The sequence below is a fragment of the Corvus hawaiiensis genome, chromosome 22 (genome assembly GCF_020740725.1).
Source record: "Corvus hawaiiensis isolate bCorHaw1 chromosome 22, bCorHaw1.pri.cur, whole genome shotgun sequence".
In the NCBI taxonomy this organism is placed as follows: domain Eukaryota; kingdom Metazoa; phylum Chordata; class Aves; order Passeriformes; family Corvidae; genus Corvus; species Corvus hawaiiensis.
In genome coordinates this window covers 2,213,164-2,231,932 of record NC_063234.1, presented here as the reverse complement: position 1 = coordinate 2,231,932, position 18,769 = coordinate 2,213,164, and the positions used below count along the sequence as shown (strand labels likewise).

Here is an 18,769-nt window from a genome sequence, read left to right as displayed (position 1 = left end):
CAGCAGTTCTTCCCTGTGGAACTGGAAAGCTCCTCATCCCCCTGGGAGTGGTTTGGTGCTAACAATGCCCTCTTTTCATACTGGCTCGATGATGTTGTACAGGTGGGAGGTGACTTTTTTTTAGACCTGTTGCCTATATTAGGTTCTCTGTGTATATATATTTTGCAGTGTTACAGTACAGTATGGGAAAATGGCCTTCCTAGCCTTTACACTTTACCCACAATGTAAATAAGCATTTGTTTAATACAGGTGAAGATATATACAGAAAATTCAAAACTTGAATTCTATCAAAAAAGACTTGTGTAGAAAATTCTGATAAATGTGAAAGTATTTAGCTCTGTGCATTGAGAGTAGTATATTTTTATCTGTGCAATGCTGTGTGCGGGCCACCAGCTCAGAAGACATTTCCTATTATATCCATTTGAAGTGGTTGGAAATTCTTTACTCAGGATCTTTGACACTCTGAAGAATTAGTAGTTTGTCAGTCTGCATGCTTGATGAACAGAGCATTTAAAAACCAATTAGCAGAGCCCCACAGCCCAGTAGTATCAGTTCTAGTGGTATATCTGAGCTGTTACTCTCATGCTCCCTAATTTCATTAAAGTATTTGATTTTCTATTACATTCACTTGAGAGTAGTTTCTTATGAGCTATACCACTTGTGCCTACTCATAAGGAAAGACATTTGTGCAAAATTAAGAGATTTTCAAACTGTAGTAGATTTGAGACTTGGAATTAAATCCCTAATCCCTTAAAGGTAGGAATTTGGGGCACCAAACATAACATCCCCCAATCCACAAAGATCTGAGATGGAAAGTGCATTTCTCCGACTTCAGGAGTAGCTGGCAGGTCCCAGCTGAGCTTCCTGAGCTGTGTTTGCTCTGGGCCTCCTCACCTGGACAAGGAAAAACAGCTGGGGTTGATCTCTGAAGGTTGCACAGCTGGGCCTCAGGAGAATCCCATCCCCTGGGCTTCGTGCCAGCTCTTGGGGGCTGAACATCTGTGGTGGGTTTGGTGTGGGGAGCTGCTGGGACATTTGGGGGCAGTCAGTGCTGCTGCTGAGCACGGCAGAGTCCCCTGGCTGGAGCTGGCAGAAGTTCACCTGAAACGCAAAGCCCCGCGTGTACCTGTGTGTGTAAACAGGGCTCAGCCCTGCAGGTGAGTTATGGCTTTGTTTTCTCAACCTCTGGGGACTCTACCATGGCTCTCACTCATCAGAACCTCTCTCAGGTTGCTGTCTGAGCTGTTTCTGCTGTTCACCTGCAATTCTTTTTGCTCTGAGAGATGGTTGAAGGGACAGCACTGAAACCTGACTGGTGGGAGTCACTACAGGCTTGGCCCAGTGCTGATCATCATTCCTCACCTAAATCCCACCTGCTCTTTCCTCAGATAAAACCTCCTGCCTGCTCTGGCCACCCAGCCTCATCCTTCCTTCCTGGGAAATAATCCTCCAGGCTTCATATTTTCCCCAAAATGGCTCACCCAGCAGTAAATCCACTGTGTCAGAGCTGTGTTTGTGTCAGCAGGGGCTCGGCCACCAAAGCTTTCCTTTCCCAGGTGAGAGCCCAAAGGGTTATTTCCCAGAGGTTGCCAATCCCTGCTGTGTGAAATTCCAGTTGTGCCAACAGCTCCCAAGCACAAAGAGGTCACTAAACAATTTTAGGCTGGATGGGGATTTTTTAAAAAAGATCTTCCAAACCCACCAGAATGTTGGTAATGCACAAAGGAAATTGTTCTGAAATGCACATAGTCCGTGTGGGAAGGAAGCACCTTTAATGGATTAAAGCACCTGGAAAAGAAGAGTGTTCCAGAAGTTGCTGGAATGGAGCTTTGTTTGGAAGAAAAAACAGGTATCAGTATCCAGGGCAGCCTTGCTGCTGGCTTCCTGCCACAGCTGCTGTGTGCACAGGGATGAGCTTTCCCCCCAGCTTTGGGGAACTGGAATCCAGGCTGTTCCAGAAGCCCCCCTGGTGAGCTTTGCTCACAGCTAGCACTGTCTGAGGTAGGAGAAATGTCTGGAAGGATCTTGTCATCTTCATCTCCCCTGGGAATGTGATGGGAACACCAAACCTGAGCTACCCACCAGCAATAATTTAATATATTTCAATCCTGTACATTTTTGGAGCTACTGCCTTTATTTAGAAATAAACCAACAAAAGGGGAAACAGGGCCGACTCAGCAGCTGTTTGAGGCTTTTCCACAGAATTTTTACAAATTACCAAATCTTTGTTCTTCAGTTTCCCAAGGAAAGAGTTTTATTCCTGACCCTCCAGCAGGATGAAATTAGTTTTAAAAGTGTAGTGATCTTTTAAAAAAGGAAAGAGCAATCTTATGCTCACAGATGTAATTAAAGCCTTTAAACCTCCACGTACCAGTTTCTGCATGAGTGTGCAGATCCGTGAAGGTTATTGATCTGGGAAGGCACGTGCCAGTCTGGGGGGAATAGGGTGAGGATGAGCTAAGGGCAGGAAGCCTGTATTGATTTCCAGGACCAGGTCCTCCACAGTGAGGAAGGGAGAGTAATGCAGTGCCAGGCACACCCCAAAACGCCTTTGGCAGGAACGTGGGGAGTCCAGAAATGGGGCTTCAGTTCCTGCCTCTGCTTCATCCCCCAGTTAGAGAGCTGAGTTCTCTCCTTCTGCCCACGCCTGGCTGCTGGGGCGAGCGCTTTCACCCTTGTCCCGTTCTGTGGGACCGATAACGAGGGTCAGAGGGGTCAGGGGCTGCTCTGCAGCCGCCACTGTCACACGCAGGGCTCTGAAGTTTGTGGAACGGGGTTTGGGTACCGGCCGGGCGCGGGATGAGCTCGGGTCTCTGTGGGAGGGGGAAGAGCCGATTCCCCTTTCCCTGGCCGCTCTCCGAGCCCGTTCTCTCCCTGCCCCGGAGCCGGGCGGGGGAGGCGCCGCGGCGGGGGCGGGCCCGGGGCGGCGGGGCCGGCTCCGCACCGCGCAGGTTGAGAACCGCGTGGGCTTAAGAAGCGCCGGGAGCGGAGCGAACGGGGCCGAGGCAGCATGGCCCAGCCGCGCTGCCGCTCCGTGCTCATCACCGGCTGCAGCCGCGGCATCGGGCTGGGGCTGGTGCGGGGGCTCGCAGCCGCCAGCCCCTCCCCGGATTTGGTCTTTGCGACCTGCCGGTACCCCGAGAAGGCGCAGGTAAGCGGGGCGGGGGCGCCGGGAGTTCCCGGAGCGGGGTAACGGCGGCGGGAGGGAGGAGAAGGCACTTTGGAAGCGCGGAACATCTCGAGCATCCCTGTGCCGGCAGCGAGAGCCCGCGCTGGGATGGAGCCGAGGCGGGTGGAGCCGGTGCTGGGGAGCTCTCCGGGGCTGGAGCTGGGAATATCGACGATAGGGAGCGTTCTCGGCAGGAGGAGAGCGAGCGGGACGCGGCCGGGCAAGCAGGAGGGCAGCTGCAGCATCTCCAGCGCTCCTGCCATCCCCTTTCTTTAATCCCCGAGTTTCTCGCTGGATTTGCTGCTGGAGGTGTCTGTCCTGTCCTGCTCGAGTTCTGCAGGGGCAGCCCGTCCCTCAGAAACCTTCCCCGTGGGATCTGCCACAGCTTTCCTTCTCTCTCCACGGCGTGTCTGTGTCCCCAGCAGGAGCCGTGCCCTCTCTGCCTCTTTTTCTCTGCTGCACTTACAACAAGTGAGAAAGCCCAAATGAACGATGAATTGAATGCTCCTCTTAGTTCCCCTCTCGGCTGGGCAGGGGTCAGCGTTTCTGCTGGAAATAGCTTTTGTTACCTGCTGCTCCTGGATCCACTTGCAGCCCTCTCTCTCCCTTTTCAGCCCAAGTCTCCTCTGCTGCAGCATCGCAGTACTTTTGGGACTCCTTCCCTGTCCCTAAACTCTTCCAGACAAATTTCACACACACCTGGAAGCTTTGGAGGCAAATCGATGAGGGTGATCAATCACTTTGTGACCAGCAGTGTCACTTGTTGCGTGTCCAGGCTGATCTCGGCTCTCCTCGGTGAGGTGGAATTTGGGCAGCACAGAAATGCACACAGGTATCCATCCCCCTGTTCCTTCCCTCCGGTGCTCCAGAGCTGCAGGAAGCTGAGCACTCAGCCCTGTGAGTGTCTCAAGCCCCTCGGGAACGCCCCAGGCATTTGGAAGGAGAATTGATACCCACAGCCCTATTCCTGCATCTCCCCTGTTTCAAATGTGGCTGTCCCGGCAAAAGGCAAATTCCCTGGCACGTGCAGAGGGAAGCAGAGCCCCCGTGTCTGTTCCTTCTGGGGGGTTTGATTCCTTTCCTACAGATTGTGATCACACCGTGCTAGCAATAAAACAAACACAGCAACTCTGTTTACTGCTTAGCTATAAAAAAAGCCCTAAAAGGTCACCCCCGAGGATGTGGGGCAGGGTTGGCCAGGTAACAGCTGCACTCTGACCTCTGCTTCTCCAGAAACTGCTGCTGCTCTGCAGGTACTTATGAAACTGAAGGAAAATATCTTAATTTAAAAAAAAAAGTCTCCCGCACAAAGGAACATTTACGGTATTTCTGAATGAAAGTGCAGAGACACAGTCCAGCAAGGCTGAGATCAGGTGCACAGCTCCCTGCCAGGGCTGCTGGTCCCTGTGGCTCCCCCCGAGCCCCTCCTGTGCACCACCTGAGCAGGCATTCAGGCATTCACTCCATTCTGTTCCCTTTTAACTCCTGTTACCCGAGCTGTCACCGGTCCCAGCCCTGTTTCCTATGAATGATTGCACAAGAGGCCGGTGTAGCAGTGGCACAGGAAAGCAGCAGAGACATCTGACCTGTGTTAGATCAAAATCTCCCGGCGTGGTTGTTTGTCCTGAAGCTGCTTCAGCCGGCTTTGAGAGAGGTTCTTTCTTTTTTTCACCAACTGGGCCCTGTGATTTTTCATCATAATGGGCTCGGATCCATTACATGGAGAAGTGAAATGTTTCCTTCAACAGGAAGAGCTTCCTAGGAAACATTACACGGGCAAATCTCAGCACAACTCATCGGGTTGTTTTTTTTTTTTTGTGCGGCCAGTATTTAAAAATCTGGAGAGAAAAGGCTGTAAACCTGCACAGGAAGATGAAACAGCCTTCAGACAGTGCGATGTGTCTGGGAAGAGTCTGGGTCACTCCTCGCTTGCGGGAGAAACCTGGAAAGCCTCTGGCAGGGTGTCTCCTGTAGGCAGGAAGCTGGCCAGGAGCCACATTCCAGTAACCCCAGTGGTGATTCTGCAGGCCACATGGGTGCATCCAAAGCTTTTTTTTTTTTTTTTAGGGGGGCAAGTTTTGTCCTTGGTGGATCAGGGTGGGTTTTTGTTCTTTGTAAGGACCTCTAGGCCATGTGCTGTGCTTTGGCAGGACATCAGTAGAAACCTCTGCAGTCAGCTGAAAGCATATTTCTAACAGATGGGTTTGGAAACTCCACAAGGAAGAGAAATCTTTACTAAAGGTATTGTAGTGGTTTCACCAGCATTATCTGCCCCATCTGCAATGCACAGAGCTGGCACAAAACCTTCTGACCCTCTGAGAGTGTTCCCACTGTGCTGCTGGTCCTTGGGGCTGCAGAGGGCAAGAACAGACCTGCTCCAGCCTCCACCACTGGGAATCTTGGTCATGGGAGCACCACGTTCAGCTGGTGCTCTCAAAGCTTGGCTCCAGCACGGCAGTGCTGCTCAGCGTGATAGGAAAGGCAAAGGTTCAGCGAGGTTCTGGTCTTTTTTTTTTTTTTTTTCTTTCTCAGAGATGAACCTTTGCTGTCAATGACTTTCCAGTCAAATGTTGAACTCCCAGAGTTCAGGTTCATCTTGAACTCCCAGAGTTCAGGTTCCTGCTCTCAGAGATTGGCACTGCAGGCTCGGCTTAGGGCACATGAAATGGGCTTGGCCCATCTCAGAGCTGTTTGTTGGCCATGCACGCTGGACTGTGAAGCTGAGGGAGTTTCTCTGCACACTTGGGTCAGTGCTTTTTCTCTTGACAGCAGTTCAGCTGGTCTAATTTTGGTTTTCCCTCTTGGCTTTGTGGTAAGTGACCATATGAAAACCCTTCCTCAGCACAAGTGAACTGCCCCCACTTCCTCTCCTGCATGAGAGGATGAACCTGGAGAACAGCAACTTTGGACAGTTCCTTTAAATTCTCCTCTGGTTTGGCAGAGCAGCATTTTCCCGTTGCAGAATGGAGGAAAAAGACGGGTGCAGCTCGAATGAAAAGGTTTTTAAAAATTATCTTCCAGTTTTTAGAGGAAAAGTGATTAAATATGCTTAGCTGCTGGCAAGTACAGTTCCACCTTGGGCAAGAATCTCCCAGCAGGGTGATGACTGAATATTTCAGAGCCCTCCAAACAGTGGACAGAGAAGAGCCCCTAAGGAGCTGCTTTTAGAAAGATGCTGGGGAAGGCTGACTTTGCTTTCCTCTCTTTACCAGGAAAGCAGCACATCTCCTGTAACTCCCTAACCTTGGGATAATGCTGAACAGCTGCAGGCTTTTGCATGTGAGTCTGTGCTGGCAGAAGTTGTGAAAACTCGAGTTCTGGGGCTGAGGAGCTCCTAGGTGGCCTCCCTAGAACATTTGCCTAACAAATGGGCTGCAGATCACACGATAACATGCAGCAGGCCCGCAGGCAGCCAGATAACCACTGCCCCTCCTGGAAAAGCACCATCGGAGACTCCTCCAGCCACTCTCTGATTCCAATCTGCCTTTTCTTGGGCTGCTCCAACGCTGACAGTGGGAGCAGCTACAAATCTCCTGCGAAATAATCCTGATGTCCTGTCTTTGCTCTCCAGATGGACACAGCCCCGGGTGCAGTCATTATTAGGGAGCCTGCAGGGGCTCATGGACCCAGCTGGAATTCTCCCCACACTCCTATTTTTCTTCCTCCCCCATCCTGCTTTCCCATAAAAGGGAAAAAACTCTGCCCTAAAGGACTGCACTTAAAAATGCTGCAGCCCCTGGAGTGCCCTCTCTGATGGGGGAAGGGGGAGGTGGCCACGGTGTGAAGAAACGTGGTGCCCAGAGCTGTGGGATCTGCACAGCAGCAGCTCCCGTTTCTCCTGCTCTCCCCATAGCCCCAGTGTGTTCCCAGGTGAACAAATTCCTCGCTGCTCGAGCCCTCTAGAGAGCTCTGGGAAGCTTCCAGGGCTTAATGTGCAGTTTCCCTTACTGTGAAGCAGGAGATCCTGTTACAAACTGTGCCTGTTCCCTCGTCAGACCCGGAGCTCTCTCTGCTCACTGTCTCTGTCAGGACTGGGGTTTGTTTTTCCCTTTAACACATATTTTAGCCATGTGGTTTGCAACTGGGAAGAGCAGCTGAGTGATCTGTGCAACAGATATATCAGGCAAAGGGGGCATTTCTGAATATATATCAGGTGGAGAGGGCATTCTTGAAGTCTTTCTAGTTTTGGGTTATTGCAGAGTTGTTTTGTTTGATTGTTTTGTGGTTTTTTTCTGGAAGTGTTTTACACTTCCTACAGCAGTAAGATCTGGCTCTTCTGGAGTCAGAGAGGCCTGTGGGTCAGGGCAGTGCTGTGGAAGCTGTTACAGGGTTGAACAGTGAGTTGGCTGTACACTGTGATACTGAAAACCTGTCTCAGAGGGACACAGAAAAATAGGATACACCTCTGGCTTTGTCCCGAGTGCAAGCAGGACGATGTGAAGAATACCCAAGCACCTTTATCCTGCCCACAGGCTGTGTTTGTTTGGCTTGATTGCTTCCAACTGGCTGAGCGGGGCCAGGCCCTTTCCAAGAGCTGTAACTGAAGTGGATAATGCTTTCACAAAGAAGGCAAAGTAAATCTTGCTAAATGACAAAGACAACAGAACATTCCTGGTTGAAATCGAGCAATAAATACCCTGTGTGCTGAGGAATCTGTATCTGGAGCTTTGAGTGCCAGAGGATCTTTAAATCAGAATAGGCTGACTCTTTGTTAATCGTAATTAAAAATCAGCAAACAGGAAACAACAGATGCTAATCAGAGTTTAATTCTTGTCTTGGACTCCCGAAGAGTTGATTCTCAGGGGTGATTGTTCAGGTGCAGAGCAGTTCTACAGCTCCTATGCTAAATAAACACAGCGTTAGGGAGTTGTGTTGTGGCTTTTTGTTGGGTTTTGTTTGTCTTGTTTGTTTTTAAAGTCTCTGTCACAGCACACTAATTAAAAATGACTTAGCTGGGATATGCTGGCTGTACCGACTTGTCTCAGTCCTCCTTTTCTCATGTTCCTTCTAGTGACAGGAGGGGAAAAATAGGCTTTCCTGCAGTTTTTAGATGTTCTAACTGGATTTTTCAGCTTATATCAGGTGTAACGCTCTTGAAGACCAAAGCTGGCTAGATCAGCTTTGTGCCTGGGAGCTGCTTCTCAGAAATTCCAACCCCTGAAGTGGGAGTCACTTGTTAACTAAGTAATTAACTGGAAAACCCATTGAATTTTAAACCTAATTTGCATGCAGCTATTGTAATTTCATGCTGTTTATGTACTGGAGAATGCTTCATTCTCCAGTGTTTGCAGTTCTTAATTGAAAATATTGCTTACTCACTTCAGAAGCCTCTCAGTTGCCGTTGCTACTCAAAGCAGCTCTGGCCTTTCAGCAGGAGTTGGTAGCTTGTTTCTGTCAGAGAGTAAAGCATATAAATAAATGAACTATAAATAAATGGACAAACCTTGAGAAGCCAGAGCGCTCCAGGAGTTCATTATCCATTAAGTGATACTGTCAAACTGGAATCCAGTGACAGTCCAAAGGCATGGAATTATTGCAGGCCTTGACATGGCAGAGCTATTTCATCCTGGGCTATCAATAAACAAGACAGTGTGTTCTGGGCCTTTAATTTATGGAAAACTGTCCCACCAAGCCCTGTCCAAAGCAAGGAATGTCTTCTGGTTTTGTGCTTCTGACTTGTTTTTCCTTCCCCCTCCCCTTAATAGCCTTAACTGCAGTTGTAGATGGGCCTCAGTGGGAGAACAAATCTCCCAAACAAGCCTGGAGAGAATCCTGCAGGGTCTGATGTGAGATAAAAGATGCGAGGCATTATAGTTTGTCAGAGGACACGGAGTCCCTAAAGTGTCTCCAAGGGGCAGAGAAGGATTCTTTCAAAACCTGCCCTCCTGACCCCTATTCCCAAAGGGCTCCTAAAGAAAGGGATTTGCTGGGCTGGAATGTTTGGCCAGGTTGCTGTGTCTCCTGAACACGACTGGGAGCATGGAATCCATCTGTTGTGTTTGGCCACACTTCCCACTTGGCTTCATGGCACAGAAACCTGAGTATTCCAGCTGGGCCTATAAATCCAATTTGGAATACTTTGTCCAGCCGGAACACCGGAGAGCACGGATTTCTCCAGGAACACCAGCCTGCTCTGCTGACAGGCAGATGGGAGAGTTACAGCAGGGAGGGAATTGTTCTTCTGGACAGTGGCTGTGCCTGGGATGGATTTCATGGTGTACTTCACCTCCACTTACAAGAACTGACGCTAACGAGGCTGCTGGGGAAACGGAATTCCCATGGGAAAACTGCAAACAGTAATTGCAAATGGCTTTTTAAAAGCGTTCCTGTTGCCCCAAAGTGATGTCCAGCACTAGCTGAGCTTCAGGAGAATTATGCTTTTCTTGCAAAGTTGGGAAGCTACTGGATTTTTACTGGAATGCTGAGAACTGAGAAATATCCCACTAAAAATCCAGCACGGTGGAGTCTGGACTAAGCAGGGAAAGAGTCCAGTTCCTTGATCTGGCTCTTAGGAAAGCTGCTCAGAAGGCTGGAAAACCAAGTAGAACCATTGCCTTCAGTCCAATCATGAAAATATTTCAGTTGCAATTCTGGAGGTGCAGAATTCAAACTGATTTATGTAATAGCCATGGAGATTTTTATATATAATATACATATATACATACATGATAAAAATTTTCTTCTTTCTAGGAACTGCAGCAGCTCAGCAAGCAATACAGCAACATCAAGCTCCTGCAGCTGGGTGAGTAAGGGCCTTTATTTCTGTGTACAGAAATCTGTTCCACTTAGGTGAAGAGATTTCTTAAGAAATTGGTCTCCTGAGTGATTAGTATCTGGACGTGATCTCCAGCAGCTGAAAACCATCTTAAGATAACACAAGGGAAATGTAGTTCTGTAAAATCTGTGCATTTTCACCTGTGTGCTGCCCAAACATCCCCAGGCAGCCTCAGATTTGGTTTGGCATGGGTTGTCTCGTGCCAGGCAGACCCTGAACCCCACACTGTTCACTGGGGCTCTTCCTGCCTCCTCTGTGCAGATGTGGTCTGTGAGAACAGCATCAAGAAAGTGGTCAAGGAAGTGGAAGAAATTGTGGGAGACAAAGGCCTGAACTGCCTCATCAACAACGCTGGCATCAACGTGCTCGCCTCGCTGGAGGAAGTCACAGCAGAGACCATGCTCACCATTTATGAAACCAACACCGTTGCCCAGCTGATGGTCACCAAGGTAAGGACTGGGAGGAATGGGCTTAATCTGGGGCTTTTCCACAAGTGAGCTGGACTTGTCCAGGTGTTTGTCCCCTTGGAACTGCACAGATACAGTTCTGACATGGACCTGCCCGTCTGGAGAGCAGCAAGAGCTGCTGTTTGTGCACCTGCTGTGGGATCACTTCATGGCAGGTGGGGACAGGAGCTGGGCAGAAAAGGCTGCTGGAGGAAGGTTTCCTCTGTGTCTGAGGAGCCATCACTGCTCTGTGCTGGTGGCCCAGAGCTGTACTGGGGTTCCTGCTATGAATGAGGGAATGATCCAACTCCAACCCAAGTCACCAAATGAAAGCAAACTCTTGTTTCCACAGGCGTTCCTCCCCCTGCTGAGGAAGGCAGCCCAGCTGGGCACTGGAATGGGCTGTCACAGAGCTGCCATCATCAATATGTCCTCTCTCGCTGCCTCCATGCAGCTCGTCCAGGCAAATGAGATGTTCCTCAAGGTCTATCCCTACAGGATAGCCAAGGTTTGTGGGCACACCTGGGCTGAGTTAGAGACCACGCTGACCCTAAGGTGATGATGCCAAGGGGTGCAGCACCTCTGTGGACACAAAAACTGTTCTCCTTCTTCATGTGGGTGGAAATGGGAGCTGTGAAACTCTGCACCTGGAGCAGGCTCCCAAATCCCTGCTCTGATACAGATCCACACCTGAGGGATTTGGCATTCAGGGGAGAGCTGATGCCATCGAGTGTGGGTTCTATCAGCTGTGTTCCTCTCCCATCCAAGCGAGGGAGCGGGCAGGAAGCTCAGCAAAAGGTGTGCTGACCTGTATGTGGTGATGGTAGTGACAGGTGGGATTTTTAGTTTTGTCACATCCAGAGATTGAGTTTGCACAGATAGTCAGGATCACACATACAGTTTCTCCTACACCACCTACTCATAAGCTGTTAAATGCTTGTTTTCCCTGTTCAGAAGTAAATGAATGTTTGTGTAGTGGTTATGCAGAAAAACACAGTCCTTATGTCAATATTATTCTCCTCACAGCTCCTGAGGTGTTTCAAAGGCGACTTTATCTTCCATTGCAATGTAGTTTCGTCTTTGGGCAGTGAGTTTATGGTGGTAGAGCTTCCAGAGTCCCCAGAAGGTCTGGATGAGTTACTGAGAGTCTCTTACTGCCCCTTCCTGTGCCAGGAGACAGCAGGGTGGAAGGGAGGTGCCCACCAGCTGGGTTTGAGGTCTTGCTCAAGGCTCATAAACAGCACATTAATAGGTGGTTTCCACTCCCACAGACTGCACTGAACATGATCACCAGGTGTCTCGCTGCAGACTTGAAATCGGACGGGATTCTCTGCATTTCCTTGCACCCAGGCTGGCTTCAGACAGACATGGGTGGAAACATGGTGAGTGCCAGCTCTGGAAATGTGACAGTGGGGGTCCCTTGTTGTCCCAACCCCCTGGTTGCACGCCTCCATGTACTGTGACACACAAAAATACATCTCCCTTCATTGTAGAACCTCCTTGATTCTCTTCTGCAGGATATTCCCAGTAATGACCTAAGCTTGATTCATTCCAGGCTCCCATGCAGGTGCAGGAGGCTATCCCAGGTATTCTCTCTGTTCTGGACCGTCTCGGTGAAAAAGAAAATGGTTCTTTCCTAGACTGGCAAGGGGAAACTCTACCGTGGTAGAAGTGCACAGAACTCTACAGGAACAGCACATCAGTCACAATTTAACCTTGCCACTGCTGTCTGTGTCTCTAGGGTTTTCTTACACACTCCTTGAAATAGCCAGTGTGATGCTGAGCCTCTCTCTAGGTGTATTTGGAAAGCAAGGTGGCTGAGTCTTTCATTGGTACTGCTACTGCTCTGCTCTAATGCTTGCTGCAAACACTACTGTGCTCTCGGTGATGGGCATCTCCTGGAACCCTCAGAAATGGATTAAAACCTGCAAGTTAAATCCGGGGGCTGGTGGTTCCTTTTCACTTCCAAAACCAAGGTGGGCTTCTGGCTCTCTGCAGAATTAAATGACCTGACCTCAGAGTAAGGCCAGTGTAGGCTGTCAGATTCCAGTATGATCCATTCTCTCCAGAAAAAAACTCCTTCGGTTTCCTTTGTTCCTAACTGAGCCAAGGCTGAAATTGCCCAGCTCTAAACCATGGGAATTTGGTACTTCTGTAAATTCTGTGGCAAACTCTGAGTGTCCCCAGGTTGCCAGTGTACACCAGGCACTTGCTTTGTTCCCAGTGGGTGACTAACAGCCTGATATGGGGGTGGGAATGTTGTTTTGTACATAAACTTCTGAAGTGTCTTCAATAAAGTCTTGATTAAACAGTCTGTTTACCGAACTGTTTACTTCATTTAATTTCTCTTCATAGGCTTCTCTTTCCTGGCAAGAGAATTTTATTCCTAATTTTCAGGAAGAAACTCTAACCAAAGCCAACCTTTCAGGGTAGTTGGGTTTGATGCAGTGGGGTGTACCTAAAACGGAGATAGACCCTCGTTCTGGTCTGAAATACTAAAAGCAGCTGGTGAATAAATCTCTTGTGTTCTGGCTGAGGTAGGTATAAAAGCAAAAAGCCCTTTGAAGTCCAGGATTGGCTTCAACATCCCTCCCTTATGCCAGCTGATTAGGCACTTTCATGCTGTGCCAAGACGGTGGGTTCCTGTGCCGAGTAAGAGAAGGCAAACAACAGCCAGGTAAGGGGAGAGGACAGGTGTGGCTGTCCCTGGACAGCAGCCACTGGGACTTGCCCCTGGATGCAGACGGAGGTGTGGCAGGGAGAGGTGTCTGTGTGTGCCTTCCATGATCCCTGCGTCACCAGGGACAGGCAGGCTCACTGTGACAGCATCACAGGATCCTTCACAGAATCACCGAATTCTTCACAGAATCACCGAATTATTTCGTTTGGAAAAGCCCATCAAGTCCAACGTGTGACTGATCCCCTCCTCGTCACCCAGCCCAGAGCACTGAGTGCCATGTCCAGTCCTTCCTTGGGCACCTCAAGGGATGGGGACTCCACCACATTCCCATACTTAACAACCCTTTCCATGAAGGAATTCCTCCTGTTGCCCAAAATTCCTCCCCTTACCTGCTCAGACGGGCTTTAGTGAGGCGCTCCTGTGACTCAGCAGGTGAACACACCTCAAGCACTGACTTTCCAAGTGTGGCTGAGGTCTCCGTGCAAACCGGTGCGTGAGGCACACGCCTGGCTTGAACTGGTTGAAGGATTTATTTTGGAGCAAAGCTGGGGAAGGGTTTGGAGCACCAGGAGAGGCTGAGGGAGCTGGGAAAGGGGCTCAGCCTGGGGAAAAGGAGGCTCAGGGGGGGACCTTGTGGCTCTGCACGGCTCCCTGACAGGAGGGGCAGTGAGGGGGGCTCGGGCTCTGCTCCCAGGGAACAGGGACAGGAGGAGAGGGAACGGCTTAGATTGCACCAGAGTTAGGTTGGATATTCAGAAAAATTTCCTCATGAAAAGGTAGAAAAGCATTGGAATGGACTGTGAGGGACCATGAAGGACCAGGAGGGACCGTGAGGAGGACCAGGAAGGATTGTGAGTGACCACAAGGGATCATGAAGGACCTTGAGGGACCACGCAGGACTGTGAGGGACCATGAAGGACCACAAAGGGGCCAGGAGGGGCCGTGAAGGATCGTGAGGGACCGAGACCGGCACGTTAAGGGAGCACGAGGGGCCGGTGAGGGGCCGTGAAGGATCGTGAGGGACCGAGACCAGCACGTTAAGGGAGCATGAGGGGCCGTGAGGGGCCGTGAGGAGCCGTGAGGGGCCGTGAGGGCCGGCCGTGAGGGACCGAGACCGGCACGTTAAAGGAGCACGAGGGGCGGTGAGGGGCCGTGAGGGACTGAGACCGGCACGTTAAAGGAGCACGAGGGGCGGTGAGGGGCCGTGAGGGACCGAGACCGGCACGTTAAAGGAGCACGAGGGGCGGTGAGGGGCCGTGAGGGACCGAGACCGGCACGTTAAGGGAGCACGAGGGGCGGTGAGGGGCCGTGAGGGACCGAGACCGGCACGTTAAGGGACCACGAGGAGCGGTGAGGGGCCGTGAGGGACCGAGACGGGCACGTTAAGGGACCACGAGGAGCGGTGAGGGGCCGTGAGGGACCGAGACGGGCACGTTAAGGGACCACGAGGAGCGGTGAGGGGCCGTGAGGGACCGAGACGGGCACGTTAAGGGAGCACGAGGGGCCGTGAGGGGCCGTTCCCCCTGGGCGCCGCCAGGGGGCGCTGCGGCCGGCCGGAAGTTCCGGTGGCGGCGGGGCCGGTGGGTGATGGCGGCGATGGCGGCGGGGCCGTGAGGGGAGGGCGGGCACGGCCACCCCGAGGGCTCCGTGCGGGCCGTGCCTGGGGCGGGACAGCGCCGGGAGGGCTGAGGGGAGGGAGGCGGCCCCTCGGTGACGACCCGTTCTTAGGCCGCGCGGCTGCTCCTCCCGGCCTGAGGGGGGGACAGGGCTGTGCTCGGGAGCTCGGCTGGAGTTACCGTGTTTTTAACGTTAAAACAGCCCAAGCTTTATTAATAAATCACCTCTGCGGCTGAGCTGCCCCGGTGCTTGACCCCCACAGCAGAGCCCGACAGACTGAGGGTAAAACCAGGAGGGTGTTTGGGGTGTCTCAGCGCATATTTTTGGGGTTTGGGGTTGAATGGAGAAGGTTTTTTTAAGCTGCGTGTTTGCCTTATTGAATAAATGCTCTTATTCGAACAGTCATTTGCTGGGTCTGCCAGGGAACAAAGTGAAACAAAATGTTAATATCACAGCTGAGTTCCCAGTTACTGAAGGCTTCGAGAATTGCAGGTAAATTGGTTTTGTGTGACCAGGTTTTCTGTTTGTTTGGGGTTATTTTCCTGGGGTAATTGGACTCCCAGAAGTTTCTTTTCCACCAAGCAGCACAGGAGGGAGGAGGCTGTTGTTGAGTCGGTGGTTGTCAAATGTTATTATGTCTCTGATTTATTCTGTAAGTACAGTGTAGCTTTGGTTTAACCTCTTTTAACCTTAGGAGGAGATTCCTTAGCACCAGAGAGGTTTGAACAGGAATGAACAGCTCCTTACCATTCCAAATTGATTTTCCTTCAGAAAACGTTCCACTTAATGGAATCACGGAATGGTGTGGGTTGGAAGGGGCCTTAAAGACCATGGAATTCCAACCCTCAGTGAAGGAGAAGCTCCACCCTGCTCTGGGTGACCTGGGCAGCTTACCCAGTGAAGCAGAATGTATTTTTAACATTACAGCATGGTAGTTAAAATTTGGAAAGATTTCCTTGCCTTTGTGATGACAATACAGCTTCTGTGAGCGTTTCCTTTTGTTGGCGTGTTCTGGCCAGAGCTGTCTGCTGGTTTGAGAGCTGGGCAGAGCTTTTCTCATGCTCCTGCTGGGAAATTCTGCCTTTTAAGTGCAATCCCTTTCTCCCAAAGGCCACCTCTTGCCCAGGTCAGTGTCCTCCTTCCTCTGCTGCCGTTCTCCATCCGCACGCTACAGCACCCAGCCCCCCAACACCAGCGGGGCCCAGCCCCAGCAGTGGCACACGCTGGACCCTGAGCTGGAGGAGATCCTGATTCCCAGGAAACTCTCCATCAGCCCCTTGGAGAGCTGGCTGACAGTGAGGTACTCCCTGCCCAAAGCCGAGGGTGCTCAGGAAGAAGCGAGCCATGAAACCCCGCAGCCGTCCGAGTGTCCCCCTCCTGCTGGGACGAGGGATGTGGGGGAAGGAGAGGGAGCCCTGGGCAGCAAAGTGCAGTGCAGGAATGTGCTGAAGATCCGCAGGAGGAAAATGAACAGGCACAAGTACAAGAAGCTGATCAAGAGGAGGAAGTTCATCCGCAGGAGGGTAAAGGAGGGGCGCAAGAAGAAGCGTCAGGTGAGCTCAGGGGAGGGGGAGTTCCCTGACAGAAATGTGCCCACACATGAAACCAGCTCCTGTTCAGGTGTTGGATGATGGAGCTAAGTGGATTTGGGGGAAAATGAGCCTGAATGAATTCAGCATTTAACCTCAAGCTGTGCCAGGGGAGGGTCAGGTTGGACATCAGGAGGAATTTCTCCGTGGAAAGGGTGGTCAGGCGTTGGAAGGGGCTGCCCAGGGAGGTGGTGGATTCACCCTGGAGGTGTCCAAGGAATGCCTGGATGTGACACTCAGTGCTGGGTGACAATGCTGGGCATCAGTCACAGCTGGACTCAGTGGTCTTGGAGATCTTTTCCAGCCTCAGTGATTCTATGATTCCAAACATAAATGTGATAATTGCTGGGCATAATTTTTCTTCCATGACAGTAATTTACAGATAGGTGTGATTAATGGAGATGAGTTTTAGCATTTGTGTGAAGGATGAATTCATGTCTCTACCCTGCATCAGGGAGACTGGTTAAACCTTAATTTCTTTCGTGTCTTGACAACATCCTTAGGTGCTTCCAAATCTGTTTTTCTACACAGAAGCCTTTTACTTCCTTTAATGGAAGGAAATGAGGGAAGACACGGAGATTTGTTCATGCTGGGGTTGTTCTCCTTCAGCACAGCCTTTCGTGGGATATAATTTAGTTCATTCTCTAGGAATTCTCACCTTGCCCAGATGCAAACTGGGGTTAATTGTAATTCCACTGCTTCAGATCTGTAGGAGGCAGTGTTGAACACTATAAAATCCTCTTATTTCCTTCACCATTTCATTGCCCACCTTCTCAGTTTTCCTTGCACAGAACTTTTAAAATGATACTGTTGAGATCCTTGTGCCTTTTAATGTCTTCTGATGTATTTTCTGCAGTAAGATCAAATATTTTGTCACTTAAACCCTTTGTTTCCTTTGTGTGTGTTACACCTGCATTGTCCTTGGGATGTGTGGGCAGTGGGTGTTGCTTCTGAGCTGTGTTACCTTTTTTTTTTTTTCTTTTTTTTTTCCTGTTTTAGATCAAATTTGAGAAAGATTTGGAGCGCATCTGGAAAAGAGCTGGCTTGAAAAATGCTCCTGCAGGGTGGCAAACCCCCAAGATCTACCTGAGGAGTTCCAAGCGATAAAAAACACCTGTCATAAATTTTAACCTGTAATTGTAATTAAAAAAATATTTAAGTATGTTGGTGACGTTTAACCTTTTTCTGATTGTGATGAAAATAGTACAAAGGAGTTTTCCAAGAGAAAAGCTGGCAGCTTTTCCTCCCCAAAGGAGAGGTGTGAGCTCTTTCCTGGTGGCTTGGCACTGCTGTCCTGTGGGCAGTTTCTGAAGTCCCTCTTTAAGATGAGACTGAACCTAAGAACAATCAGGTGTGGGAGATGGGATCAGTGACAGAATTCCCACTGTATATATGGCACAAAGCTTTGGAAATGTTCTTTTCTAAACTGCATTCTTTCACAGCCTTGCTGCAGAAAGGCTAGGGTTTTCCTAAGAGTTGTGGTGGGATGGGAATTGGATCAGAATTCCATGGAATGTACCTGCAAGAGCTTTTGTTGTCTCTTACCTGGAGCCTTGGTGTGCACGTGCCTGGGGCATTGCATGAGCATCCTTGAAAGGCACACTTATTTTTGACTTCTACTTTGTGTTAATAAAAAATGGTTATTTTTGTCTTTGATTGACCCCTGTCGTGTGGAACATCCAGATATTGGTCAAAGGAGAAGCTCAGAGCTAATTATTCATTAACAACAAAAACTTTTGCACCTGAGACAACCCTGATACAATCAGCTGGTTTTGCATGGTTGAAGAGAGTCGTGAAAGCTGTGAAAAATACAGGTGTTTAAAATAAACCCTGAGAGAGGACTTTTTATCTGGGTTCTGGTTTGGGTTCTGCTTTTCTTTTTGGGGTTTGAGGCAGTTCTGGGTGGTTTAGTGTGATTCAAGGGCTGGGGTGGACTGAGGGGGGAAAAGAATGAGCTCCTTCAGGCTGGTCGTTGTGGGAAACTCCCTGAAAATGATTCCCTTTTTTCTGCTAGGAGAGAATAAACTGAAAGGGAGGAGAATAATCTCTGGAAGTCATTGCTACGAGGTGCAGTTTAATGTGGCTGCAGGAAGGACATCCTGAGCCACAGCTTCTCTGGGCAACCTGTGCTTCACCACCCTCACAGGCAAGAATTCCTTCCTAACATCTTAAATCTCTCAGGATTTGTGTTTTCCTTGTGGAAAAACTCTGTCTTACAAGGGACTAACCAGGTTTTACATCCCAGGGCTGTGTCAGCTTCCTTCAGTGTTCTTGACCACAGGATGTGATTTGAGACTCTCAATCAGAGAGGAAAACTGCCCCTGATTTTCTGTAGAGGGAGCACGAGTCCAGGATATACTCACAAAGCTTTATTAGGAGCTGCTCTTCCTCTCCAAAATACCTGCATCCCACTGAATCTGCACACTTAGGAAAGGTTTATGTGTATATGTAGCTGTGGTAACAAAAAAAGGGCTGCAAACAGGAAAGCTTTGA

General features: G+C 50.0%; 2 protein-coding genes and 1 long non-coding RNA gene across 4 annotated transcripts; 2 read left to right on the top strand and 1 right to left on the bottom strand.

Moving 5' to 3' along the window:
• The first annotated feature begins 2,944 nt into the window (after nt 1–2,944).
• Nucleotides 2,945–12,704, top strand: LOC125337003 (C-factor-like). Its single transcript, XM_048326232.1, has 6 exons — nt 2,945–3,151; nt 9,860–9,911; nt 10,206–10,393; nt 10,743–10,898; nt 11,662–11,772; nt 11,946–12,704. The coding sequence occupies exons 1-6, from the start codon at nt 3,011–3,013 to the stop codon at nt 12,057–12,059; spliced, it is 762 nt and encodes a 253-aa protein (XP_048182189.1). The 5' UTR covers nt 2,945–3,010; the 3' UTR covers nt 12,060–12,704.
• LOC125337004 lies at nt 7,920–13,687 on the bottom strand. Its single transcript, XR_007207903.1, has 3 exons — nt 13,460–13,687; nt 8,489–8,560; nt 7,920–8,012 (listed from the first exon to the last, which is right to left on the bottom strand). It is a non-coding gene; the product is annotated as an uncharacterized LOC125337004 (long non-coding RNA).
• Nucleotides 13,688–14,631: 944 nt separating this feature from the next.
• AURKAIP1 (aurora kinase A interacting protein 1) lies at nt 14,632–18,129 on the top strand. Of its 2 annotated transcripts, none has more exons than XM_048326569.1 (4): nt 14,632–14,650; nt 15,090–15,179; nt 15,798–16,240; nt 17,276–18,129. In XM_048326569.1, the coding sequence occupies exons 2-4, from the start codon at nt 15,128–15,130 to the stop codon at nt 17,381–17,383; spliced, it is 603 nt and encodes a 200-aa protein (XP_048182526.1). In that variant the 5' UTR covers nt 14,632–14,650; nt 15,090–15,127; the 3' UTR covers nt 17,384–18,129. The 2 variants fall into 2 exon arrangements, with proteins under 2 accessions (XP_048182526.1, XP_048182525.1); XM_048326568.1 differs by lacking the exon at nt 14,632–14,650 and adding an exon at nt 14,725–14,969.
• Nucleotides 18,130–18,769: the final 640 nt, after the last annotated feature.